Source organism: Furipterus horrens, unplaced genomic scaffold (genome assembly GCF_987537825.1).
Source record: "Furipterus horrens unplaced genomic scaffold, mFurHor1.1.pri manual_scaffold_6, whole genome shotgun sequence".
NCBI classification, from domain to species: domain Eukaryota; kingdom Metazoa; phylum Chordata; class Mammalia; order Chiroptera; family Furipteridae; genus Furipterus; species Furipterus horrens.
In genome coordinates, this window is record NW_028327176.1 from 192,390,703 (window position 1) to 192,417,189 (window position 26,487).

The 26,487-nt window shown below is 63.3% G+C and overlaps 2 protein-coding genes and 1 long non-coding RNA gene across 6 annotated transcripts; all 3 read right to left on the reverse strand.

Annotated features, from left to right (window-relative positions):
* Positions 1-3,160: 3,160 nt before the first annotated feature.
* Positions 3,161-4,086, reverse strand: LOC150008051 (uncharacterized). The gene is made up of 3 exons (XR_016511876.1): positions 3,898-4,086; positions 3,614-3,806; positions 3,161-3,449 (listed from the first exon to the last, which is right to left on the reverse strand). It is a non-coding gene; the product is annotated as an uncharacterized LOC150008051 (long non-coding RNA).
* Positions 4,087-5,765: 1,679 nt separating this feature from the next.
* On the reverse strand, positions 5,766-8,378 carry PRR18 (proline rich 18). 4 transcript variants are annotated; one of them, XM_090280071.1, is made up of 3 exons: positions 8,201-8,370; positions 7,356-8,075; positions 5,766-6,158 (listed from the first exon to the last, which is right to left on the reverse strand). In XM_090280071.1, exons 2-3 carry the CDS (start codon positions 8,042-8,044, stop codon positions 6,002-6,004), a joined length of 846 nt encoding a protein of 281 aa, XP_090136197.1. In that variant the 5' UTR covers positions 8,045-8,075; positions 8,201-8,370; the 3' UTR covers positions 5,766-6,001. The 4 variants fall into 4 exon arrangements, with proteins under 4 accessions (XP_090136197.1, XP_090136195.1, XP_090136198.1 ...); XM_090280069.1 differs by having other exon boundaries at positions 8,168-8,269; XM_090280072.1 differs by lacking the exon at positions 5,766-6,158 and having other exon boundaries at positions 6,754-8,075; positions 8,201-8,378.
* A 3,950-nt stretch (positions 8,379-12,328) lies between these two features.
* Positions 12,329-26,286, reverse strand: SFT2D1 (SFT2 domain containing 1). The gene is made up of 8 exons (XM_090280073.1): positions 26,104-26,286; positions 18,872-18,958; positions 18,282-18,364; positions 17,886-17,967; positions 15,977-16,012; positions 14,826-14,884; positions 13,933-13,962; positions 12,329-12,829 (listed from the first exon to the last, which is right to left on the reverse strand). Exons 1-8 carry the CDS (start codon positions 26,164-26,166, stop codon positions 12,790-12,792), a joined length of 480 nt encoding a protein of 159 aa, XP_090136199.1. The 5' UTR covers positions 26,167-26,286; the 3' UTR covers positions 12,329-12,789.
* Between the last annotated feature and the right edge of the window lie 201 nt (positions 26,287-26,487).

Here is a 26,487-nt window from a genome sequence, read left to right on the forward strand (position 1 = left end):
CTTAATTGTGAATTATTATTTTTCCATGTATTGCTAAACTTTATTTGCTACTATTCTGTTAAAGATTTTTGTGTCTATATCCAGGAGGAACACTGCTATGTAGCGGCTTTGGCATTTTGATTTCTGGTTCTGGTTGGTATTGCCTGGTTCTGGTTTTGGTATCAGGTATAAGCAGCTTCATGAAATTAGGTAGGGGGCGGGTGTTCACTCCTATTTTCTGGAAAAGACAAACACGCTGTTATTTGTCGCTTCCGAAAGGGCTCTGGGTTTAGGTTCCAGCCCCGGGGGTTCCGGCCTTTGGTTCCGGCCACGTCCCCATCCTCCTGTTCTGGGTATAAATTCGCACCATCTTCTCCTCGGCACGTGCTTCGGCCCCCTTCACTTTTGTGCTGCACCTAAAACATTTCGGTGCCTCCCTCTGAAATCCGGGTGTGGCAGAGCGGGACAGTCCCCAGTGGGGGTGGCCGGGCTCTGAGCGCAGGCCGGGTTGCAAGGAGGGGCCGTGGCCCTCAGGCCCAGCATGGAGAGGATGCAGCTGGGCCGTGCGACAGAGACGCAGTGATCCCGGTGCTGCCTCCCGAGACCTTTGGGTCGCCCCTCCGTCACTCCGGGTGTCTCCGCAGACCCTCAGGCGACCCAGAAGTGGGTACTTGCTGTACTGAAGTCATGAAGGAGCCCTTTGTTGGCGGGCCCGGGGCCTCAGAGCGGGGATTGTTCTGGAACTGCGGCGTGACTGTCGCTGCCAGCCCAGCACTGCCCCTGCGGCTCAGAGGGGCCTGCGCCCTGCACACAGGAGTCAGTGGTGATGGACCGCAGCCAACGCCACGTGCCACGCGCCAGGCTCGCCCTGCACCCGCCGCGCCCGGGCACACCCATCGCCCTGGTGCAGGAAGGGCCTGAGGCCTCTGAGGACGCGGTAGACCTGGGTCCGAGCCAGCGCATCGGGTCACCGCGAGCGGACACCCGGCACAGCACCCCTCTCAGCGCCGCTGAGGGCCGCCCGGTGTCTGTCTGTCTCGTTTTGCCGGGCGGCTGGTTTCATGGCGGAGCGTCACTCCCTAGAACGAGGTGTTCATGCTTTCGGCGCAGTAAGCCCAGGGCCCGCCCCAGCCCTCCGCCGTGCGACCGGCTGATAGGACGCAGGCTGCTGTCCATAATCCCTGCACAGTCGCTTCACGTGAAGGGCACTGGCCCTTCCACTTGGGAAGCGACCAGGTGGCGGGTCCGTGTGGGGAGGCCGTCCAGAGACGTGTCCCTGCGGAGGTGTGATGCAAAAGCATGGGCGTGGGGCACCCTTCCCGCTCTGACCCCAGCACCCCGGCCGCTGTAACTACTGGGCCTCGCCGCCACGTGTACCCGGGTGGCTGGGGACACATCGCGCAGAATTTCCCCTTTTTCTACACAATTGGCCAACTTCCTTCCACCTTAGTGGTGCATATATGACCTCAGAAATGAAGGCTATCCTCTTATTGGTGCAATAAATGGCAAAACAGGGCCGCGGGTCAGCGGATCTATAGCACCAGGTGCCAGGCGCTTACCCAAATCTCCGTCACAGCCTGTTCCAGCTTCTAGGACATAATGCCACAGGCCGGGTGGCCATGTACAGCGGACACTGATTTGTCACAGTTCTGAGGCCAGAAGCCCGAGGTCAAGGCATCAGCAGATTTTCCGTTCTGGTGGGAACCCAGTTCCGGTCACAGACGACCGTCTCCTCTGTCCTGGCAGGCGGGGCAGGGAGCTCTTGGGCCCCTTTCATATGGTCACTGACCCCATTGTGAGGGCTCCACCCTCGCGACCCCATCACCTCTCCAAGGCCGCCTCTCAGCAGCATCACCTTGGGAGGCAGGGCTTCCTACGTGAATGTTAAAGGGACCCTGTCCGTGGGTCTATTCCTCTCCTATCTATGCATCTCCCTACCTGCCTACCTGTCCGAAGAGCTCAGCGGTAAAGGCGGCACCATTTCTGTTTAACTTACTGGTGCTGGTCGGCTAACAGGTGCCTTAAGTTTTATAGTGTGCGTGCCAGTGTGAGGTCTTCCTTCATCCGTTCTACGGATCCTCACGCTCTCGGCTCCCTTGCGAGGGCATCACGATTCCTTTACGGCCGCAGTCTTTCTAATCCTGGTGCTTGTCACCCAATGATATAAACACTGAAGAGCAGTCCCCAAGCTGATATGACACGTATGGCTTCATGCCCAGCACCGGACCAAGGGTGGGGGCCAAGGGCGAGGTTCACTTTAAACAGTACGACCGAAGGGAACCCACGCAGAGCTCCTGAAGATCACTATGTGTGCGCGGGTGGCATTTTCAGAGACTGCTGGGTGTGACCTGAAGCGTATCTTAGAGTCACGTCTCACGATGGGGAGTGGGACTGCTCATGGCCGCGTTCTGTGGCGGCGCGCTCGTTCTAGACGCTGCTGCTGAGGCTCAGCCAGGTCCTGCGGCCTGGCAGAGGGGCTAGGACGAGCCCCTCCATCCCTCGGGGTCCGAGAGCCCATGGGTACCACCAAGGAGGCGCACTGCCGGGTCTGCGCCACGAAATGCCCTCAGCATTCAGACATTCAGCTCAAAGTGCAATGGTTGTGGGGTTTTTAAAAAGATTTTAAAATGTATAATTTATCTTTAGGGAGAGGGGAAGAGAGAGAGGGAGAGAAACACCCATGTGTGGTTGCCTCTCACATGCCTCCAACTGGGGACCCGGCCCACAACCCAGGCCTGTGCCCTGACCGGGAATCGAACCGGCGACCCTTTGGTTCACAGGCCGGCGCTCCATCCACTGAGCCGCGCCAGCCAGGGCCGCTGTGGCTCTGATGTGTGATACGGCTCCCTCGTCAGTGACCCTGCCCTGGTGTCTCTCACTAGCGTAGGGACAGGCGGGGTTTATCTCTAACGCAGGCCTCACCTCACACTCCCCCGCCCCGTCTCTCCCTGGCTGACCCTTCGGTGCCCACCCAGCGTGGCTGTTCCCAGCACAGCCCCAGCTCTTCCGGACCCTCGGCCAGAGGCCCGGCCTGCCCCTCGCCCCGACCCTTCCCTGCTCTCCCTGCGGTGGCCTGTGAGCCTCCTCTGCTCTAAGGAAAAGTACGTCTCTTCGGATGGGGTAGTGCTTCTAGTTATCAGATAATGAGACTAGAACTCACTGTTCAATTTTGTCTTTGTTGCCAGGAAGCTCAGTGGAATATTGCGTTCAGGACACAAAATAATTTCGAAAAAAGCAGGTAGAACACAGTAGGCACTTTGAAAGTCCTCAGAGAGGTGGCCGCGCAGCCCCCACCAAGGTGCGCGCGAGGCGGTTAGACGTCTCAGGCGCCGCAGCCGTGGGGCCTGATTCTGCGCGTGTACGCACCAGTCACGTTTCCGGCAGTGAACCTGAGCCCGCGACATGCAGGCTTCGTGCCAGATGCCCAGCGGCATCCTCCCCAGGACCCACTGTGTCACCCTAGCGTCATCCTGTGGAAGCGGGACACAGGAGCTTAAAGACGGCGCAGCTCACAAAGGACAAGTGTCAGTGTGGGAACTGCAGCCCTGAAGGTCCCCTTAGCCCTCAGGGTGGCTTGTCCCAGACCTGACTGACTGCGGCCACTGTGCCGGCCACGGAGCAGCAGCCCTCTTACCCCGTCAGCACCGGGACGCAGGCAGTGCTGGCCTGAACGGGGCCACGCTGGCCACCCACGGCCACGCAACCACCCACAGCCACACAGCCATTCATGTGCAGCTCCGGCCATGCGCAGTGTTCTTCACGCTTGTGGCAGACAGACACAGTGTGGGCGTGCCCTGAATGACACACCAGAGCTGCCTGAGAGGTCCCTGCTCAAAAGAAAATGTGTCAAATTACAGAAGTCAACTGTGACCTGACCCCACAGCTCCATCGCTGGCCCTCGACGGACCTGTGCAGCACCTGGGGAGACCGGAAACTAAAGGCTCTGACTTCCTGGCGTCTCCTTTTTTTCCAGAACGAAGATCAAGATAAAATCCATCTTCAATGCCAGAGGACTGCCTAGATGTCAGGAATGAGGCCCCACAGGCTCAGACCCAGAATTCCCCGATGCTGTGGCTCAGCCTGTGACGTGGGCGGTCTGGCTGCAGCGCGGAGGGGTGGCCCCAACCCCGATCTCCAGGAGAACTCGGTCACAGCGCAGCTCGTACGGGAGCCCGCGGCGCGCAGCTTCCAACTCCCGTGGGTGCCTCTTCTTACCTCTTTCTCCAGAGACACAAATATGCAAAAGACAAACCACATTTATATGTGATCACTCCCCTTTCTACTACGGAATAGTCCTCGCCATTATTCAAACTGACCCTTCAACTTCTGAGTGCTGCGGCCTTTGCGGTTCCTTCAACAGAAGAATTCCAGGGCGTGTCACAGAGGTCCTGGATCGGGGGCCCAGGGGCCTCCTGAAACATGTGCCGCTGTGTGTTGTCTGCAGAACCTGTTAGGAGTCTATGTGGAACACAGCTCCTATGGGGCTTTGTGACACAACAGCCTCATTATGATAAGATCTGGTCACCACTGAACTTTTTCTGAAAGATTTTTATTTATATTTAGAGAGAGGGAAGGGAGGGAAAAAGAGAGGGAGAGAAACATCCGTGTGTGGCTGCCTCTCGCGTGCCCCCAACTGAGGACCTGGCCTGCCACTGAGGCCTCTGCCCTGACTGGGAATCAAACTGGTGACCCTTTGGTTCATAGGCCAGCACTCAGTCCACTGAGCCACGTCAGCCAAGGTGGTCATCACTGAATTATAAAAATTCTGGTGATGGCTCGCCAGCCCCTGGCAATCCCAGACCCTCAGGTGGGAGGCACCTCAGAGACCCCTCCTGGGATGAAGTCTAAACACCTCAGTGACTCTTCCTGGCCAGTTTTGAAATCCTCCTCAAACAGAAACACAAAGCACCGAGTTTCTCCTTTATTTAAACATGAAAAAACAGCAACGCTTAGAACACTTTCCTGGAATGTGGCAGCGTGGACTGACCCCGCGTGCCAGCTGTAGGACCCTTCTGTGTTTGATTGACAGTCATCCCTCCAGCAGCAGGCACGTCCCACTCTGCCGTTCAAGTGAAGAACGAGGCCCACGAAGCTCGAGCCAACAAAGGCAAGAACAAAGTGCTCAGTGTCAGACTGTGGCCCGTTACGAGGGGTGGGGGTGGGGAACCCAGAGAAGGAGGGTTGAGGGAAGGAAAACAAGAGACACAGGGACGCAGAGAGGGACCCAGAGACAGAGAGACCCACGCACCATGACAGCCACAGGACACACCAAGGCAGAGCCAGCACGAGGCTTCCCAAAGCCCATGACTTTAGGAATGTCCTTAAAATTGTAACAATGGGCACAAACCCGGGTCCCGTAACTACTAGTGTTTGCACAAAGTGGAAACGAGACCAGGTCACGACACTGCCCACCGTGAATTCACGGTGGGCTCACGCTCCACCTGCGAGTGACCGTCAGAATCAAGGCCCCGCCCCTGCAACGGCCAGAGCTCTCACGGGGACAGATGTCTCCACGGCGCCTCCCAAGAGCGCCCGCTCTCCCTCCCGGGTGTTCCTACATCCAGTTCAATTAGAAGACAATGCAGCTCGGTGGTCCAGCGGGGCTCACAAAAGGCAGCCCCTCTGGGTGCCGGCCCAGCTCCCACTGAATGAACGCGCGGAGGCTGTTAGCACGAAGATCTCCACGGGAAAAATGGGGCGCTGGTTTTTAAAAATGTAAGGCTTCAGTGTAAAATATAGTTAAGATGACACACTAAAGGCTAATAAGATAAACGTTAAACTAGTTACTTTTACAAAACAGCAGGTCTAATCCGGTAACAATTTTTTCCTTCTCAACCTGATATGAGTTCAATGCACTCGGGGGCACAGAGAAAATACCCAGGCATTGGCCGGCGTTAGCAGGGGCAGGCGCGGCCCTAAAAAGCAGAGGGGGTTTACTCTTGATCTAAATAAGAGATATCTTCTGTACAAGCCCCTCTGCACATCTGTCCAGAGTCACCTGTCATGGCTTTCCACGCGGTGACTAAAAACCTGGGCCGAGCGCACCTCCCCCGCTCCCCCGGCAGCGCCCGCCTTCCCCACCAAAGCCTCCGCTCCTCGGGCCCACGGCTTGGTCCGGGTCCGGGCAGCACTCCGCGTCCCCTCTTCGTTCAGCGACTTCCTTTCGGCGGCACGAGGTCCTTCGTGAGCAGCATGTCCAATGAAGACGGTGAGTTTTAGGAGAAGTGCCCCTGGCTCCTGCCCACACGCCCCCTGCCGTTGGGAACATGGGAGCACCCCCCATCTGTGCTTCGGGGCGCATGTGTGCGTGTGAGGGTGAGTGTGCAGGAGGGGGTGTGTGTGTGCATGCGCGTGTGAGCGTGGGTGTGCATGTGCTGTAAGAGCATTTGTATGTGTAGAATGTGTTCAGGTGTGTCAGCATGTTCCACATGAGCACATGTGTGCATGAGTGAGTGCACGTGAGTCCATGTGAGTGCCTGTGCATGTAAGAGCATATGTGCAGAGTGTGTGTGTTCCAGCGTGTGTGTGAGCACACATGTGTGGGCTTGCCCTGGCTCACAGGGGAGCGCTGCCCACAGAGCAGCCGGCCAGGGTGAGTGGTGCTGTGACAAGGGCACTGTGGACACGCCAGTCCCACCATGTCAGCTCCTGGCGTCACGCCTCCCAGGTGCTGCCCCGCGGCCCCACCCCCACCCCCGTTTCCCACTCACAAACAACCACAGGTGCGGCCCCAGTCAGTTCCACCACAGACCGCCCCTCCCGGGCCCCGCCCCCTCCCGGGCCCCGCCCCCCCGGCTGCTGCACGGCCCCCGCAGAGACTGACGCCCGAGGGTCTCAGGGACCTAGAGGGCCGGGGTGGGTGGCTCAGAGGCATTTCCGCCACTGCCCCCGAGCCACAAGCACACTCGTGGGCAGGAAGAGGTCTGCCGGGAGGGGGCGGGGGGCGGACCTGGGGGTAGAGCCCACAGATGCGGGGCTGCCCCGGCTGGGGGGTGGGGAGGGGGTGGGAGCCGCCCGGGCAGGAGGTGGGCCACGGGGTCCGGAAGGCTGTCTGGGTCCCACAGGGGCCCAGGGCGCGTGTGGCGGACGTCAGATGAGGCTGTGCCTCCCACGAGGTCGCCGTGGGGAGCAGCCTGGCCAGTGCGGGCTGGGGGCGCTGGGTGAGCGCGGCCGGTCCCACCGGGCTCTGCCCCCAGGGGCCGGGGCCGCAACCCCTGGGAGGGCCCCCTGCTCGCCGGTGCCCCGGACGGAAGGGGTGGGTTTGGGAGGGGCCCCTCCGCGCTCAGAGCGTGCTCAGGTGGGGCAGCGCGTCCAGGGCCCCGGGGCGGTCACGCGCGGCGGCCGCCGACTCCACCCCACGCAGCCACTCGGTGCACCTGCGGACCAGGCCCTCGTCCACGACCACGGCCTCCTCCTCGTACTCCACGTCGTCGTATTTGTGCCGCTCGTTGAGCAGCGACACCTGGACCGCGCGGCGCAGGTTCGCGGGCTGCCGGCTGGGGTCGGGGGCCCGCAGGCCCCGGGGCAGCACCGGGGCGCCGGGCGGGCGCGCGTCCGGGCCTCCGGGGTCGCCGCCCCTCCGCGAACCCGCGGCCCTGGCTCGGGGTCCGGAGCCCAGCAGGCGCCTGGCGCTGGCCGAGGGCGAGGGGAGCGGCCGGCGGGGCCGCGCCTGCAGCTGCTGCTCCGGGGGGCGCCTCGGGAGGACCAGGGCGGCCTCGGGGGCGCGGCTCGGGGGGAAGCGCCCGGCAGCGTCGCGCCCCGGCCCCGAGGCGGCGGTCCCCGCGGTCCTCGCGGGGCTGTCGCCGGAACCAGCCAGGGCCGAGGCGCGCGGAGGGGCCAGGCCGGGGGCGCGGCGGGCCGGGGGCTTCCTGAGGGTGGCCGAGGGCCAGGAGCGCGACAGCAGCGCTTCGGGCCGCTTCTTCTCCTCCGCGGCGGCGGCGGGCGGCGAGGGGGCGGGCGGGGCGCAGGTGGGCGCAGCCGCCTTCCTGGGGGCTCCGGGTCTGCGGAGCGGTGGGCGCGCGGCGGGGACCCCCGGGGCCACGGCGGGCGGCGGCGGGAAAGGCATGGTGCCACGGAGCCCGAGGAGCGTCAGCGCCCTGAAAGGACGGGGTGGGGGCCCTTCAGTCCCGGGGCCCAGCGCCCTCCCCGTCGGAGGGCAGGGCCGCCGCTCGTCCTCGCCCGCACCCACCTCCGTCAGGTTGCTGCGTCCGCTCTCCCTCACCTCCTGGCACCCCCATCAGGGGCTGGAAGCCAAGGATCCCTCCCTTCCCTCCTCCTGGGGCTCCTCGGCCGAGCCCCAAGCGCCCGCTGCGCCCTCTCGGGAGCGGGCGTCGCGGCCCGGACGCGACTGTTGCATCCAGGAAACCAGGGGACGGGGCGGGACAGCGCTCCCAGGGCCGGGCTGCGGGCGGCCCATCGGGGGCGGGGACAGGCCGAGCACCGGGCGTGGCCTCGGTCCTGGGCGGGCCGTGCCTGTTGGGAAGGAGCCGTGGCAGGCTGCCCGCGCGCAGGCGGGGACGGCTGTGGGGACACGGTGGGGACACGGTGGGCACCGGCGGGAAGCCGGCGGGGACACAGGTGGGGTAAGGCGTCTCCGTGACCCGCCAGCCGTGGCTTTTATGTACCGTCAGTACCACGGCGGAAAGACATGCGATTCAAGATTCAAAAGCTCGTCTTCTGTGAATGGGAAAATAGTCGTTTTAGTTACGTACTGATGACGTAGGAAGTAAGAGACATTATTCTTTTAATGAGTGATTACTGTGCACACGCAATGAATGTATTTACTGCCACAGCAGTGGTTCAAAATGCAAACATCTTCATTGTCAACTTATACGGTCTGTCCGGAAAAAGTCCAGCCACTGTTAACATAACGAGAACAGTTTGCACAACACCGGTGTAGTCTGGAGTCACGGAGAGGGACTGGAATGCACACGCGTGAACAATGACGTCACTGTACTAGTCAGTGGGGGCGGGAGACGCCACTGAGTGGGCGTGTGCTCTGTGTGGCCGTTGCGTTCAAAAGGAGTAAGTAGAGCAACGAATCTGCATCCGAGTTTGTGTGAAGCTTGAACATGTCTCTGCAGAAACTACTCGGATGGTTCAGAAGCTGCGGCTCTAGGCAGCTGGTGACTGGCAGCTTCATCTCGACAATGCACCTGCTCACGCATCACGTCTGGTGCAGTTCTTTGGCAAAACGTCAAATCACCCAGGTGACTCAGCCCTCATACAGCCCAGATTTGTCACCCTGTCACTTCTGGCTTTTTCTAAAACTAAATCACCTTTGAAAGGGAAGGGATTTCAGACCATCAATGAGATTCAGGAAAATATGACGGGGCAGCTGAAGGCAACTGGGAGAGCTGTGTGAGGTCCCACGGTGCCTACTTTGAAGGGGACTGAGGCGTCACTGTCCTGTGTACAGTCCTTGTATCTTCTTCAATAAATGTCTCTATTTTTCATAGTATGTGGCTGGATACCTTCTGGACAGACCTCATATGCTACTTGTGGAGACAGGAAAACATTCCTGCAGTCTTCAGACGTTTGTGGAATAACTGAGCAATGACAAAGCAATGCATTGAGAAGTCCAGGCCATCCCTGCATTACTGAAGAGTCACCGAGTGTTCAGACCTCCAATCACACGCCTCCACAGGCCATGCTCACCCGGGCTAGCCCAGGACACAAGTGCTGGCTGTGGCCCAGGGGCCCTGAAAGCGTTCACATGCGGGCCAACTCAAACGTGCCAGCCGTCCCGAGGGCACGCCCCCCCCCCACAGCCCCCGCCGTCCTACTGCAGTCCCCTCCCCACCGCCACGCGCCCCAGCTGAGGTGGGTGGGTCCCAGGCCGGATGCGAGGCCAGAAGGAACTTGCAAGGTGGCCAGAAACCCTTCTCACCACAGCAAGGGCGGGGGTTAGTGCTGTAGTCTCCGCCAGCGCCCCAAAACCACGCCACACGTTCACAAAATATGCAAACAAAGCTTCCAAACAAGGCTCTCGCTGTCCAGTCACTGGGACACCCCCACTCCCACAGGGCCCCGGGTGCGTCTGACACACTCAGGTCACCGGTCCGTCCCAGGCGCCGCAAGCGGCCGTGCGCTTCATTCCCGGCTCTGCCCTTCCTGGGTGGGTGGGGGCCCGGGTACGGCAGGGGCAGGAGCGGGCAGTGTTTTGCCAGGAGAGGAGGACCGGCGATGAGGGGAAGGGGCCGCTGTTCCTGTGGCCACGGCCGGCAGGCGAGCCGCGGAGGAAAATCGCAGCGGACACCTAGAGGCCGAGTAAGGGCCCCGAGGCTCATGACAACTGGGCAGGACTCCGCCTGCTCTGGGTCACTGCTGGCAGCCCCGTGGCTCGTCCGCATGGGACACCAGGGCATGTCCGGCAGCCGCCCGACCGGCTCGTGCCGAGGCCAATGCATCTCAAGACCCTCACACTCTTGGGACTCGAAGGGCTTCTCTTTTTGTGACTTCTGTCTGCTGACAGTGACCTTCTCAGTACTTCACACTGAGTCTTCACCCTGGCGGGTGCGGCCCAGGGAACTGAGCACTGGCCTGCACTGAAAGGCCGTCGGTTTGGTTCCCCGTCAGGGCGCAGGCCTGGGCTGTGGGCTGGGTCTCTCACACATCGACGTTTCTCTCCCTCTTTCTGCCCTCCTCTCTCTCCAAAAGTAAATAACATCTTCAAAAGAAAAAGCAAACTGAGACCTTTTTTAAAGTTCATTAATACATTTTAAAATAACAATAAAATATCACCTTAACAATCAACCCATTGCATTAAGTTCATTTTTTAAAAAATCAGCATTATTTTCTGACACCAATGAGTGGGGGGCCCTCCCTGAGCAGGAGGCACCTGCAGCGCCTGCTCCCCACGGGGCACGCACGGCGGCTGAGCATGCAGAACACAGGCGGCGACTTGAGATGGTCACCAAAGGAGACCCTGAAAGGGACCGCGGGGCCTCCCTTCAAGAACTGCTTGCTACAATGCTGCCCGGGTGCACGGGGAACACCCCCCCACTGCCAGCCAGTGTTGGGGGGCAGGCCTGTCCCGCACCCGGAAAGCAGACTGCAGCACCGCCGGCCCTCTGTACCTACGGCTCCATGTGCACGGATTCCACCAGCTGCGGACCCACACTGTTTGGGGGAGCGGGGCTTCAGCAGACCTTCTACACCCGTCAGACCCTGCTGGGGACACGTGTGTAGCATGTCGTCCCGAGCCAGGCCCTGAGGCCCTCCCGCCCCACCCAGGACACGGAGCAGTTCCGGGACGCCCCACTCACCCAGAGCCAGGAGGCTCCCCTGCAGCCGAACCTGCTTGTGTCCCAGCGGGGTCCCATGAGCGGGAACTCCAACACAGCACACACACACCACGCCTGGCACAGAATGTCACTCAGCACCCCCCAAACGTCTGCCACTGCTGGAGGAGGGGCTGGGGCAGAGGCCGGCGGGAGCCCAGCACGACCGCGCCTTCGCCTGTGGCAGGGGATGCTCTGGAACTCTGTAGCTTCTCCACCCCAGGGGACACCTGTACCCAGAGCTGCCCCCTGTCCTGTCCCGGGATCCCCAGCACCACTGCAGCCACGTCTCTGGTTAGGCCTGGGCGCCCCTCTGCTAACCACCGCTACCTGGTGCCCAGGGATTAAGGTGTTCGGAGGGACCCATTCGGTCTGGCTGCCCGACAAAGGTGAGCAAGTGACGCTGCTTCCGTAGTTGAATCAAGGGCTCCCGAAAGCAGTGAGGAGAAGAGACCCTTTCTGAGCCTGACTCCGGCCCTTTCCCAGCCGCCCTATTCCGCCCAGCACCACCTCTGCTGCGTGTGGTCCTGACGTGTCCCCTCCAGAGCACGGTCCCAGGACGTGTGCCCTCGGAGAAGGCTCCAGCAGCAACCCCGCCATCGCCACGTGACTGCCCAGGTCACCCACCTGTCCTTCCCTGCAGACCCCAGGGGCTGAGGGACAGCAGGGAGAGCGAAGCCGGCTGCACGGGGCCATTGTCCCTTCTGCCTGCGTCTGCCCCAGGCCGCAGCCCCCAAACCAGCTCTCCGTAGGGGAGGGACCCCGCCCGCTGGGGCTGCCAGCAGCCAGTTCCCTCCTCGGCCCCGCCTCGCTGTCAGCTTTCCCTCCACCTCCACGACCGGGCCCCCGGACCTCCTGCGTGCTGTGTGCAGGGGACACCCCACAACAACCTATCGCTGCTCTCACGGCTCCAGTCCCACTGTCCTTCACACACTCGTACGCGGAAGCACAGGAAGGACAGACTGTCACCTACTCATTTTTCTACAGAAACTGCATGGTGCCTAAAGTTTATTAAACTGAACCAAGTACCACCTACTTAAGAGATTGTAAGTTTGATCCAGAAAAAGTTATTTTTCCAAGAATGGGTTTATTGCAAAATTGTAAAGATTTATATATTATTTTTATATTACACAGAACAAACAACTTTTAGTTTAAAGTAAAAACTTTCACATTTAAAGTTTTAAAAAATATTTTAAAAATCGACATTTTAAAAGAACCAAAAAGATTGACTACAGACCATGCAGCACAGATTATTCTTCAACATTCACATCTCAAATGCTGTTTAGAAAAGGTTAAAAAACTGGCTAAAATCATTTATGGCCGGCAATGATTAAATCTTAAATCTCCTTGTCTTTGGAAGGACACGTTAATGACACGCAAGGAACGTGGCGTGACAAGCGCTGAAAGCTGACTGGCACGTGGCGTTTCTGCCGGCACAAAGAACAGTCCTCAGCCGGCGCTGCGCTGGGCCGGGGAGCAATCACCATCTCCGGAAAACTCGCGTCACCAAAACCAAACAGCAACTTTTTCAACTTATTAAAGAAGAACAGCACTTAATGACCGCATCCCTGGGGGGAAAGAAAAGGCGGAAAGAACAATGTAACGCTCGGCCTCCGGAGTCCAGCAGCCAAAGGCACATCAGTCTGTACTGGACCACCCGGGGACCCGCCAAGAACTGCGGGCTGTCACTTGACACCAAGAACAGGGCTGGAAGTAATCGGTTCATTTCTGAACACTGATCTTACCATGAAGAAATAAATACCAAAAAAAAAAACTAACAAAAGAATTCATTTTTAAAAAGAAAAAACTTGGATTTTAAAAAGCAAATGTTTGTAACTTGCATGCTAAGAATTTTTTTAAAACTGTGATAAAATTCATTCGCCTTTAATACTTTTTCCCAAAGCAGCCTGTTTGAAGTTATTACCAACACTGGTGCTTTTACTCATTTCAATGTATTATTTGTGCGCACCAGTGAGCTGCTGGCGTGTGGGCGGACCTGCACGCTGCTCCCCTGCTCAGGGTCCTAGACGGGGGTGGCCTCCGTCCAGAAGCCTTGCTGTGGCTTTGAGCTCCCGCTGCCGGGTGACACGTGGCCTGTCCTGGGGGCCTGTCCCTGTGTTGGGGACAGCAGCAGCTCCCAGCAGAGCTCCCGAGGACGACGATCACCCAACACTCCTGTGCCTCACAGAACAGGCGTCAGAACCTCAGGTTTAAGGTTGCAATCAGTTTTGCTTTTACCTCCGTAACTAAACTAAGTGCATTTCTCTGAAAAAGTATACATGGCCGTTACCTTTTGACACACAATAAATGTGTCTACTGCTTTAAAATAAGCACTCATGGGTCAGGCCTCAGTTTCTCACTAACTCCCTTGAAGAAAAAGGAGACTGTCCTGCTGGCACCTCCGCGCCCTATCTGCTGCGCACTCGCAGTCGCGGAAGAATCGGGGCGCCTGTCACAGCCCCGACTCCAGGGCGTCCTGCCCCCACGAGCCCCACTCGGCTCCATGTGTCCAAAATGGCTCCTCTCTAGCCATCCCGCGTGATATCACCTCCTTCTGGGAAGACAGCCAGTCAACAACAACCGGCCTTTCAGGCAACGAAGTGAAAGTGACTGAGACGCCCCTTCCGGAACGGACGGGGGCCCAGAGGGCAGACGCGCGCGGACGGCTCACCTCGCGTACGGGATGTACGACAGGCTGTACCTGCAGGAGAAAGGGCAGCTGTGGGAGCCGCTCCGGCACCCCGAGGGGCACGCCGCCCCGCCCCGCACACGGCCTCCAGGGGCGGCCACGACCGCGCCCTGCCCCTGCGCCCCCTTGCCCCCCCCCCCCCCCGGCCGGGCGAGAACGCGGGCGTCACCCGCTCCAAGCGACTGTGACGTTCGCCGAGGTCTGAGCGTCTTAATGAGAAGGCCCCCTTCCCAGGGTTACAACTAGGGACAGTGGAACAGCCGGGAGTGAGGGGCGCGCCCGGTCGGGGAAGTCTGCCATCACAGACAGACGGGACAGAAGCGGCCAGGAACCTCGGGGTGACGCCTCCGCCGCCCCCAGGGCCGCCGCGCCGCACAGCGGGCGCACTCCGCAGCCGCCCCGAGGCCAGGCCCCCCCAGACCGCGCGGCGTCGCGCCGGACCGCAAGGCAGCCGAGCAGGCGGGGGCTCTGACCGCAGCGCTCAGCTCCGGAGGCGAAGGAGAAGCACCCGGACGTTTTCACCTGCCAGGCCCCCCCAACCCCAGGGAAGCGCGGGAGGAGGGCGCGCTCAAGCCCGGCAGGCACTCGAGGGGCCTGCTCGTGCCTCTGGACAGGACGGACCCAGGCGTGCACATGGGGGGGGGGGGGGCGGCAGACCCACGGCTGGCCGGAGCTGGGCCGCCCCCCACCGCCCGCCTCTGAGGGAGCCGGCGCGGCACCGGTTCAGCACTCAGGCTCCCGTGCGTGGCCTGGCTCCATGGACGCCCACGTGAGGGCTCAGGGTGTTCCCCCCCACACGCCCCCGCGGGACCCACGCCCGGTGAAGGCCCACAGCGCCCCGGGCCCGCCGCCCCCGCTCGCGGGCGCAGACTCACCAGGTCATGGACAAGAACTGCAGGATGCAGAACAGCAGGGCCAGCCCCTTCTTGTCCCACTGGCAACGCAAGAAACACGGTGAGCGAGGCGGCCTCCGCCGTCCCCGTAACAATCACACTAACTCTTCGCCTTCACAGCCGGCAGCCCCCTCCCCCACCTCTCAGCACGACGACTGTAAAGTCCAGGAGCTACGAAACCTAAGTGGCCGTGAAGCGCGTGCGCGGCCGTTCTAAAGCCCTCTGCGCCCACGCCCGCAGGGACTGCCCACAAGGGCGTGCAGTCAATGTCACGCGTGACTGGGCACAGGCCGGGGACACTGCAGTTCTGTAGCGTCAGGTCCTCAGTCGATGTGGACGTTTCTACAACCAGCATTTAAGGCCCCGCTTAGTTCTCAGACCTACGTCCTCTGTAGAATGGACAGCTTTTACTCACCGACTCCTTTTCTTGATTTATTTTTAAAGGCAAACTATTTTATTGTGATCTTCTGGGTTAATGAAAAATGAAGTTTTTAAGACTTTTTAAATGACCTATGTTTTGAATTCCTTGTCCACTTTAAATTTTCATTTACTCTTTTATTTGCTCCACTGCTTACAGACAAACCAAAACCAGACACGCGTCTTCCGCGAGGACCCTTGCTCTGCGGCCGTGTGGCTCTGGGGGCAGCTCGGAGTCCCCTCGGAGCCCCCGGGAAGCAGCCTGGAGCCCTCGGCGCGCAGGGAGCAGAGCCGGGCGCACCAGCCGGCGAGCTGAGCTGTGGCAGTGGGGCCTGCTCGGAGCGCAGGGGCCCAGGGTAGCCTGCGTTCTCCCGGCTGGTTCTGCCCCTTGGGTGGGAGGGGGGACATGATTTCTGGCCCTGTCTGTGCATTCGCTCTGGGAACTGTCGCTCGCCCCGGACCCTCGCCAGCAGCTCCCCTGCACCCCGTAGAGGGAGCCTCTCACCACACAGCCCGGGAGCGACAGCAGGCACCGCCTGACCCAGGAGGGAGGACAGACTCCCTGCGCCCACGTACAACGGACGGGCAAGTCTAGCCACCACCGGCTGTCACGCAGCCTCAGGGACACCAGCCTCTGGTGGGCTTTAAGAAGCCGGACTCTGAGCCCCTCTGCAGAAACGCGCGGTGGGTAAAAAGCAGGCGTGGGCTGTACTTACCCAGAGCGCAGCGCACAGGGTGAGGACGAAGCACAGCTGGGGGAGAAAAGAGACCCTGTAAGCCTGAGCCCGTTCGGAAGCGCCGCAGACGCATGGACGCCTCCGCACGCACCGCACGCTACAGAGCAAAGGTCCGGCACGTTCCACAGGCATCACTTACAGTCTGCGCTCCCTGGCGACATGGAAGCATCTAGAAAATGATCTGCTGAATAAGCCCACAGAAAGGCTGTTTGGAGAACGACTCAGTGATGAAAGCTGTTCTCGCAAACGGCTACGTCTGTGCTCGGAGCACACCGCCCACACGCCGTTAGTCCGACTGTGACCCACAGAACCGTCTCTGCGCCTGGCTCTACGGGAGGGACCTACTGGCGTGGCCTTCACACAGAAAGGCTGCGTCACCGGTGCCCGTCTCTGTGCCCTGGGGAGGCGTGACGGCCAAAACCGTAATGACAGGCCAGACTTTCGGAGACGGAGAGCCCCAGGCGAGTCCCAGCTCTGCCGCCCGCCAGCCAGTCTGCTCGGCCGGGGAGTTCGCTCTCTGCTCTAGGAGCCGGCCACCTCCTCTGGGAAGGGAGGACAGCGGCCTCCGGCCTGCTCTGAAGGGCCGTGTCAGGAACAGGTCGGAAATGGCCGCAACGTGCCTGGGGCCGGGGCTGGCAGTGGGAAGGCGCCCAGTGCCAGGGTCTCCTTCGCTCCTTACCAGGCATGACCCTGCATCGGTGGCAGTGAGACCGCACAGAGCATTCGACCAGCAGCGTGGAGACGAGCCACCGCCAAAGGCCTGCCGCACGAATAACCTGCAGTCTCTCCCGGGAAACAGTTTGTTTCGAAACGCCTGAGCAGCCTCTGGACGCCCTGCGGCTGACGCAGGCGGCGCACCTACGCACCGAGGCTGGCTTCGGGGCGTCCTGGACGGAGCGGGTCTGTGGGGCACCTCAGCGAGACACACCCTCGTCCCAGCCGCACAGCGTCAGGTAACGTCTCAGGGGCCCAGACAGCTCAATGTAACCCAGACGCTCCCACACGAGCTAACGTAAGGAACTCAGACTGGAAAAGATGTTAAATGGTAATAAAGAGGAAGCTGAATAAGGACGAACTAAAAAAATCGGGCTGCAAAGGTTTTTTCTCAGTTAAGAAGACACACATTACAGCTAAAAACATTTCCACGTTATAAATCTATACAGACTAGTTGTGTCTGAAAAGCTAATAGGCAGCTGAAAGGACGAACTACAACATGACCATTTCAGGGCAAACAGCTCTGCGAGGGACAGGGAAGCAGGCCACGGGGACGCGCGGCCTGACGAGGCCGGGTCCCTCTGCTGTCACCCAGAGCGACAGTCTGTGGGCCCTGCCATGCAAGGCCGTGAGTGTCGCGCCTCCACGTGAGCGTGCCCGCCCTGCTCAGAGGTGCCGAGAAACCCGGGTTTTAGAGGGACAACCCAACAGCCACCAACAGAGCCACCAAGGGGGGGACGGCACAGGGGCTGCGCTGGGAAAGCGGCCCTGCTGCGGGCCGTGTGTGCCAGCTAGTCCAGCGGGAGGGACAAAGCCGGGGACAGGCCACTTAAACTGATGCCAACCCTCTTCGGGCCCCAGCCCCAGAAAGCGCACACAGCAGGCCCTCAGGGAGCACTGCGTGGGGCCTGAACCCGAGAGCCAGCCAGCTTTGGCTGCCCCTTCGAACACACGGGGCTTCGCTGTGAGGCACGTGCCACGGGGGGCAGGCGGCCCCGCCGACACGGGGGTGACGGTGTAGGGTCCAAAGTCTCCAGCCCACAGCCGGACAGGCGTCGCTACCACATGCGACAAGAAACCGTGACAAAGCCCTTGCGGAAAGTGGGCGGCCGTTGGTACCACAAAGGTCAGAAAGCCCTTCAGCACGAGTGTGCGTGGCTCTCACAGCACTTACGATCATGACAACCGTCGCGAGCCACCTCGTGCTCTCGAACATCTTCTTCAGCTGCTTCACCGGGCCCATCAGAAAGCACGTGCTGTGGAGACAAACGGGGACACATGGGGCGGATGGACGTCAGCTCCCACGGGGGCGCAGGCCTCACAGAGCGGGGGCGGGGGCCCCAGAGGCCTGTGTGCGGGGCAGCCCGCCGCTCACCACACCGGGGACGGGGACGACGGTGCCCGCGGCCCGGGCCCACAGCGCGCGCCCCCCACGCGGACGGGCTGCGTGGCGGAACTCCCGCGTCAGAGCGACAGGAACACACCGCGTTAGGAAAACGCTTCCTGGGGGTGGGGGGTCCGACAGCGCGCGCAGCGGAAACCCCCAGAGCAGCGGGGCGCCTGCGCGTACCTGGCCAGGGCGGCGATGTTCCCGAAGGTGTAGAACACGGCGAACAGCTTCATGCCCCGGGGGAGCCACAGCAGTCCGGTCCCCTGGGTGCGGACACAGTCAGGGACGTCCGCCACCGCGACGCCCCAAAGCGAGGCGCCCGCCGCAGCAGGAGCAGGAGGGCGGGGTTCAGGGGTCAGCTGTAACGAGCTCACGCGCGCAGCCTCTGATGACGCCAATTTAAGGTCCCTTTCACCACTGTGGGCTGATCGGGACCCGGCGGCTGTTCGCACGCGTTACCAGCGAGCCCTGCTGCCCCTTCCTTCACCCGCGTGAGTGAGGCTCCCGCTAAACGCTCTCCTTAGGCCGCCCGCCCGTTACCCGCAAGGGCGCTGACACCCGAATGACTGACGCTGCAGCTCTTCTGACGCCCCTTAAATAGCGGCATTTAACAAACCACACCCCCGGTAGGACCCTACATCTCCACAGTGACCTCCAGCGCTCTGCTCGAGCCCGGCGCGGCCCGCGGTCCCGGGCGCCGCAGACAGGCAGGCTGGGGACGGGCACCGCACGGGACAGAGGCGGCCACGCGACGCAGAGCCGGGACTCACCAGCATAGAGAAGAAAATGCCGCTCACGAAGCAGATGGCGAACCACTTCAGCCTGGTGTTGAAGCTCAGGGAGGAGGCGTCGAGGACCTGGAGGAGGGACGGGGACGCGTCCGCGGGTCACACTCACCGACCCGCTTCCTCACACAGAAGCCAGGCCAGGCCCTGCCCGCCCCACCCCTGCCCTCGAACAGCGTCAGGGCCCCCTCCCTGGGAAGGGAAGAACACCCGCGGCCTGGGGACCAGGTGGCCCGAGGAGCCACCACGACCTCTGGCGGGTGTGGTCACCAGACGGTGCTCGTGTTTAAAAAGCCCTCGCCCGTCAGGGCCCATCCAGACACGCGGCCGTGGAGGAAATGGCGGGGGCGTAAGACAGAGGCTAAGACACGGGGGGACCCGAAGCAGAGGGAGGAGGCAGCAGGACGGGACAGGCTGTCAGGCGCCGAGGCCGGGTCGTGGGGGCGCAGTGCCCGCAGCCCCTTCCCTCCCGTCCCTGCAGGTGCGGAGCCTGTGACAGGCCACGGGCAGGAGCTGCGTCAGGCGAAGCGCGGGGGGGAGGGACCGAGCGAGGGCGAGTCCCAGCCGCCGTGGGGCATGCGTGCGGCGCCAACGTGCTCAGTGCCCGTGGCCTGGGCGGGCCAGCCTTCCGGAACCCGCCTCCTGCCAGCGGCTCCCTGGCTGCCGGCTGAGGGCGCAGCGGGGTGGCTGCGGGAGCCCCGGGGCGCGCAGAGGGGCACCGCCGCCTAATAATGGGGCCTCGGAGTCGCTCCCAACCCACTCAGAGCGCCCCGGGCAGCTCCCAGCCGGCACGGAACACCCACCTGTGAAGCAGCCGTTCACCCCAGCGCACCCGCGCTCCTGTGGGCCGCGCGGATGCGAGCCACCCCGTGGGAGGGGGCAGGGTCACTCTGAACACTGTCCCCAGCAGAACCACCCGGCGTGCAGCGGCGATGGGCAGACCCAGAGCACCACGCACGACACATGCCACTGAGGTCACCACGCACGCTTGGGAGCACCACGCACCACGCACACCGCTGAGACCCAGTCGCCACACGCAGCTGCAATCGCAGGGACAAGCAGCTCCAAGGGACCAGAAATACACAGAACTGATGCCCCAGCATTTATGTCTGTAACTTACATTATCATACGCACTCAAGACCACACGCTTACAGGGTAATTTCAAGAATAAAAACAGAAAGTTCTATATAACGTCTTTGGCTGCATCCTTACCTGAGTCGATTACTCTGTGAATCCTTATGTAGCATGAAAAGCAAATAAAAGTAACTAAAGATTACGTCAGAGCAACACACATCACTTAACAGACTTCAAACGCTCTTACAAGGCCTGTGTGTCCCCAGCATTGCCGGCGGGTTCCCGGCGCAGCGACCGTGGCTGCCTGTGAGGACACGCGCGTTCAGGCGGCGCAGCCCGGGGGCCGTCCCCTAGGGGCAGCGTGACGGCGCAGAACGACCGGACCCTGAAGGCTGCCCGCGGCCGAGCAAGTGCCCCTCGTTCCCGGAAGGCGGGAGCGCCGTCCTGAGGGCGACCCTAATGTCAGCGGTGGCGTGAGCTTCAGTCACTGGTGCACAGGAGTCACGTTACTCCCCTCCCAGCGGCTTCCGCGGGTGACGGGGCCGCTCCCTGTCCCATCGTCTGTGTGCTGACCCTCAGAATGAAACTGATGCCGCGGGGAGTTAGGCGCGAGCGGAGCGGGGACAGGGGGCCGGGAATGGGAGGGCACCAGGCGGAGAGCCCCCTGTGCCCAGCAGCGGGCAGAATTGGGACACAAGTACTGCAGGGCGGACCTCGCCCCAGGGTGCCCTGCCAGACCCCCCCCCCCCGCCCCCCGGCATCTCGCTCGTCATGCGGCTCAGACCCTCCCCCAACCTCTCCCCTGCAGGCATGTCACGCGTCACGCGTCATGCGGGTTAGGCCCCCGTGGAGGAGGAAAACAGACTCACAGGACCCCCCACAAGCCCTGGCACACCCACGCCCTTACACGTCAGGCCTGCAGGACAATGAGGCTCTGGCCCACGTCGGCGGACCCAGGAACAAAGGCTCCGTGCTGGCCCGAGACAAACCAGAGGTGACAGCGAGGCCTCGGCCGCGGTCCAGCTCCAGACCCAGAAAAGCAGCAAAGCCAGACGACACGCGGCCGCGGCTGCATCGGGCCCGGCCACCCTGACCAACGGCCCCAGCCAGAGCCCCAGCCATCAGGAGAGACCCGGAGAGGGCACCCCTGGAGAGCCGGCACATACTCTGCTGAGGTTCTCCCCAGAGGCCGCCCCTAGCCGCCCCCCGCCATCCCTCTGGCTCCGGCTGCACCCACACCTCCCCCTTCTTCCCTCCCCTGGGCTCTCAGGGCCCTTCTCCTGCCTCAGCAACCTGCTTCCTGAGCCCACGCGGCCCGGCTGGCTCACTCCTGCCTCCGTGAGTCTAAGTAACTTCCACGTGCGTGTGCGTCCTTGACTCCGGTTCCTTCTCAGCCGAGCTAAGGACCAAGGTTAACATCTGGGGGTGTCCCCGTTCACAAAACAGCTGACAGGTGATTTCCATTTGTAAACATGGAAAACCAACCCACAAGCAAATGACTCGTCTCAAGCCTGGACGCAGACACAAAGCACAGACTTCCTGGCGCCTAACTGGGAGAATGACAAGGGGCCACATGTGGGAGACGCCCTCACAGTGCCCCCTCCGGGTGGGGGACGGCAGGACCCCCGATGCACGCTCTTGCGCACCCGGGATCAGAAACGACCCAATCAGAACCAGCGAGTCCGCTGATTTCTGACACACAGGCCCAGAAAAGAAATACACAGCGACATTGCCACCAACTACTTTCGTAATGGGGTGCAGAGTGGGCGTCCCCTGAAAGCAGAGCCTGTTCCCCACACTGGTGGTTGGGGGGAGGGGGAAGCAGATGACACGGGGGTTAAAGACACTGCGTCACAGTGGCAGGTTAGTGGCTGTGCCTTTCTTGCTCGGGTGTAGGTGACTGAGAGCACAGGGAGGGCCCTGTCACGGGAGCTCTTGCCCCGACTGAAGACGGCGGCCGAGAGCAAGTAAAAGCTGCGGGGACCCGCACACGTGGCACATGATAGGGGGGCCGGGACACGAGGTCACACAGGAGGTTCCAGGCCGAGCAACTGAAACACGGGCAGCTGAGGGGGGGCAGGAGAGGCCACGCGCTGAGAGGGGGAGACGCCAGCCCGAGGAGGCCTGGCACGCAGGCGAGGGCCGGCCAGGGCTCTGGGGGAGGGGCGGGCCCGCTGGGGAGCACGGGGCAGCGGCAGCGCGGACGGAGCTGCGCGGGGACCTAACCGGCATGGACTCATGGGGGTGTTGGGGTGAACCGTGCCCAGGAACGCAGACTGCTGCTTCTCTGAAGGACGGACGGACGGACGGACAAGCCACTCTCTCCGGGCATGTGCCTCCCGGGACTCCACCATGATCCAGCGCAACACGGCACACGTTTCCCTGAACCAGGCATGGAGGCTGGGACAGCGCGCCCCAGACCCTGAGGGGACAGCGGCTGGGAGAGGAGGGCGACCCCGGAACCCACAAGCCACTGTCCAGAGCGGACGGAGCCCTGTTTGCGCAGCGGCTTGGGAGCAGATAAGGCCACACGGAACTTCTGGGCGTGCCTTTGGCTCACAGCCTGGTGGGGAGCAGGGAAGTGCTGGGTCTCGTGTGCTCCCAGCCCCCCACCCCCACCCCGAGGCAGGAACCCAATGAATAAAAACCTTCAACACTAACTGTTGGGTCACGGGTGGAGGCGCCACGTGGCCACGCCCAGCTGGCCGGGGAAGGAAGAGAAAGCGAAGAGGGAAGCCGGGAGCAGGGGCCACGGCCCGTTCTCCGCCCCTCCCAGTGCGGGGTACAGCCGCACGGCCAAGGCAGGCGCATGACGGGTGACATGTGACAGAGGGAAGCGCCTGCATTTCATGGCAGCGCCGGCTCTAGGGATAAAGGGACCCACAGCCCGCGGCCACGGCTGCTCTCCTGCAGCAACGGGCGCCGCTGGGAGCCCCGGCCGGCTCTGCTCCTCGCAGGACGGGGACACGGAGGCCTGTGGCCAATGGAAGCGCCGGAGCGGCGGCTCTGCAGCCGTCCTTCAGACAGCAGTGCGAACAGAGAGGCCAAGCTCAAGGGCAGGCCTCTCCAGGGGGCCCTCAGGCACCTCCTCAGGGTCCTGCCCTGCTGGGTCCCCTCCCCTGCGCTGGGCCCAACAGCAGCGGCCACCCGCCCTCCTCGGTTCTGTCACCTGCAGCTCCCCCACTCAGACCCTCTGGGCCCGGGGCCCGGCCCTGGATCCCGGAGTCCCGGATGATGTCAGCACCGAGTGGACAGCTGGCCTTTCAGCACCCTGTCCCCTCTGACCCCCACCCCGCGTGGTGACTCCGGGCCCTCTCAGGCCCGAAACTGACCCATCTGCAAACTCCGGGCCGCAGCTCCCCAGCCCCGCTGTCCACCCAGGGAACGCTGCAGCACCCGCGGGTGCCGGCCCACGACCCTCCCCTCCCTCAGCGGAGACCACCAGCCCAAGTGTCACAGACATTTCGGACAGCCTTTCCCCCACGCCTGCCTGGATAGCCCAGGACTTGAGCCTTCCTCCCCCCACCCCCCGAGGGGCCACATGGTAGGGCAGGGCCGGCACCCACCCATCACCCACTGCTGAGGTGCGGCTGCCCCCCGCGCACAGACCGCCCACGGGAGCCCCAGTGCTCACCCTGACGCCGCCGCCCTCACGGACACGGGGACCGCCGGCAGGAACTGCCGTCGCCACCACGCCAGGCAGCCCCCGAGGACACCCTCTGCCCCTGCCCTGCCCCGATCCGCCACACGGGCTGAAGCCCACCGGGCCCCCCCCCCGCCCCGCCCCCGGGAACTTCCCGGGCCCTCTCCGGCTCCCCTCTCCCGTATGGACCTCGGTCTCTCCCAAGGCCACCTCCGTCACCCTCAGGCTGTGGAAACGTCTTCCCCCTCAAACAAGGAAGACCCTTCCCTGGCTCCCCCTCCAGCCTCGGCTGGGGGGCGCACCTCTTCGGTCACTCCCTCGCCCCCTCGAGCTCCCACGTGCCACGCTAGGTGCCCGGGGCGGCTGCCCCGCCCGCAGCGCCCGCACACAGCCCACGCACCGGCGTCTGCAGGGGGCTGCAGCAGAGAGGGGCCCTGGCCCGCCGGGCCCCCCAGTACCCCGGCCACCGCCCCTGCTCCTGGGCCTCTTTATCCGGGGCCGTGGGCAGACTGAGCTCCCCTTCCGCTGCGGCCTCCTCCCGGGACGAGGGGACCGCGGACGCGCCTTTCTCCGCTCTGAGCCAGCCCACGCGTAGTCTCCCCTGACCTCGGGGCTCACACAACTGCCCGGGACTGTGTTTAGTTCGGGGCTCCCTCCCTCCGTTGTGAGGCGACCCCAACCAGGGCCCGTTCCAGGGAGAAACGGACGTGGGCGGCCGGCACCCCCCAGGGTCAGCCTCTCGCCGCGGACACCGCCGCAGGAAGGCCCTTCAGGCTGAGCCCGCCCTTCCCCACTGGCCCGCGGCTTCACCCGGCTCCCCAGACACCTGAAGCCCCGGTCCGTCTCCCAGCTCAGCCGCGGCCCTGACACGGGGACGTGCGACAGGGAGCGGCGCCTAGGTCACACCTGCTGGGCGGGAAGGGCGGCGCAGAGCAGCTCAGCGGGAGAAAGGGTGCAGAGCAGGGAGGGGGCGGCGTCACTCCCATGGGACTTGTGTCACTTGCCAGAGGCCTTTCTGGGAGGTGACGGGGGTGCACATCAGCGGGGGAGCCACTTCCCAGGACTCAAACTCCACAAACTGGCGCCTGTCCCCTCTGTCAGATCCCGGCTTCCAAGGAGGCGTCCTGGGGGGGCCCCGCGAGCGCACCCTCCTGCACCTGCCTACCTCCACCCTCGGCCCCCCCGGACCAGAGCCCTCCCAGCCCGAGAGCAAAGCCCCGCCTCACCCAGCGCCGGGAGCGAGAAGACACCAGACCCCTCCCTCCCACCCACGGGGGGACGCGCAGTCAGCCCCGCACTCTGTGAGTCCCCACGGCACTCTCCACTGCCGCCCACGTGGCTCCTGCTGGGTCTGGCAGCCCTGTCTGCACTCGGCCCTCGACAAGCCCCCCACAACCACAGCGGGACAGAGGACGTCGGTAAAGCCTGCGTGACCCCTCCCCTCGAGACCACGGCCCCGCAGAAGTAGCACCATCACCCCACGTCCCCAAGGCTCGGAGCACGTGGGCCCGACAGCCCTTCCCACAACGCAGCCCGCCGGGCTCCCCTCCGTGTGGCCAGGACAGAACTTTACATCGCACCTGAGTGAGATTAACTGAAACGTGTGAGAACAACGGTCACGCGGGGCCGTGGCTCCCGCACTGGAAGGCAGAGCCGCAGTGCACGAACCGGGGCACAGAGCAGGGCCCCGCGGACGCCTCCCAGGTCTCCAGTTTCATGGGTCCTCGCCTTAGCGCCAGGATTTGCGGGCTGCCCGCCGACGCTCGTCTTACGGCCTCTAAGCCTCCGACGGGGCAGGCTCCCCCCCACGTGCCGAACAAGCGACACGGAAGGAAGCCAGGCCGGGAGAGGGGGCACCGAAACCGTCCTTGCGCAACCCTGTTCGGCTTCCAGCGCTGCCGCTGGGCGAGCAGCAGGCAAACGAGCCCGTCAGCACATAAGTAACGAGAAGCCGCCCGTCCGCCCCCGGAACCCTCTCACCAGGGGCGGTGCCCTCCCCGACCGCGCGCTTCAGCCGCCTCGGGCTCCCCAGCACCGCGCTGCCAGGGCGCGGGGCCCGGCAGACGACCTCCGGCTCACAGCAGGGCACTGCCCCTCGCCTGGGCTCCGCCCCAGCCTCCCTGCTCCCGAGGGACGCGCCCACCCCGCACCGCACTCATCTCGGGGGCAAAGGCAGCCGCAGGACGGAGGGTCCGCACCGCACCGGCGCCGCACGGACCCCGCACCGGGCGCAGGGAGCCAGGCGGAGGCCGCGCGAAGGCAGCGCGGGGGCAGACGGGCACCAAACGGGCCCCTCGGTCGGCACGCCCAGTGGGGCGCCGGGGGGCGGTTCCCTTCGCGAGCCTCCGCGGACTCCGCGAACACCTGGGAAGACCCCAAATTCCTTCGGGGCAGCAGGTGGAGGCCCCGCGTCCGGGGTGCGAGCAGAACAGGCCACGCCCCGTCCCCCGTCGTCCCGCCGCCGCCGCCGCGGCCCCGGGGACGGGCGCGGGGTCCCTACCTGCGAGGTCAGGCCCTGCTCCTCGTCCTCCTGGCCGCTCAGGACCCGCCGCAGCTTCTCCATGGCCCCGTTCCCCAGCCGCGGCGGCGGACACTGGCGGGCCAGCCACTCACGCCCCCCGAGGAACCCGGAGCCCGGAAACCCCCAGGCGACCGGAAATCCGGGTGCCCCGCTTCCGGCGCGGCTGCGCGGCCGCCGTCGCAGCGCGCGCATGCGCGCCCCGGCCGGTGGTGCGCGTGGGAGGCGGGGCGGGCGCGGCTGTCGTGTCCAGCGGGCGCGGGGCTGGGGGGCCGGGGCCGCGCGGACACGCGGACGACGGCGCGTCCCCGCTCTCGGATTTCAGCGGTCGCTGCCCGCCCTTCCCTGCGGCGGGACCCGGGGGGC

Excerpts from the sequence above, each read along its gene's own strand:
- PRR18 (XM_090280071.1), bottom strand. The coding sequence starts at position 8,044 with ATGCCTTTCCCGCCGCCGCCCGCCGTGGCCCCGGGGGTCCCCGCCGCG. Across the intron at positions 6,159-7,355 it reads GACGAGGGCCTGGTCCGCAG|GACCTCGTGCCGCCGAAAGG; the intron begins GTGCACCGAGTG and ends CTGCTCACGAAG.
- SFT2D1 (XM_090280073.1), bottom strand. The coding sequence starts at position 26,166 with ATGGAGAAGCTGCGGCGGGTCCTGAGCGGCCAGGAGGACGAGGAGCAG. Across the intron at positions 18,959-26,103 it reads AGCAGGGCCTGACCTCGCAG|GTCCTCGACGCCTCCTCCCT; the intron begins GTAGGGACCCCG and ends TCCCTCCTCCAG. Across the intron at positions 13,963-14,825 it reads CAGTTCTTGTCCATGACCTG|GTACAGCCTGTCGTACATCC; the intron begins GTGAGTCTGCGC and ends TTTCTCCTGCAG.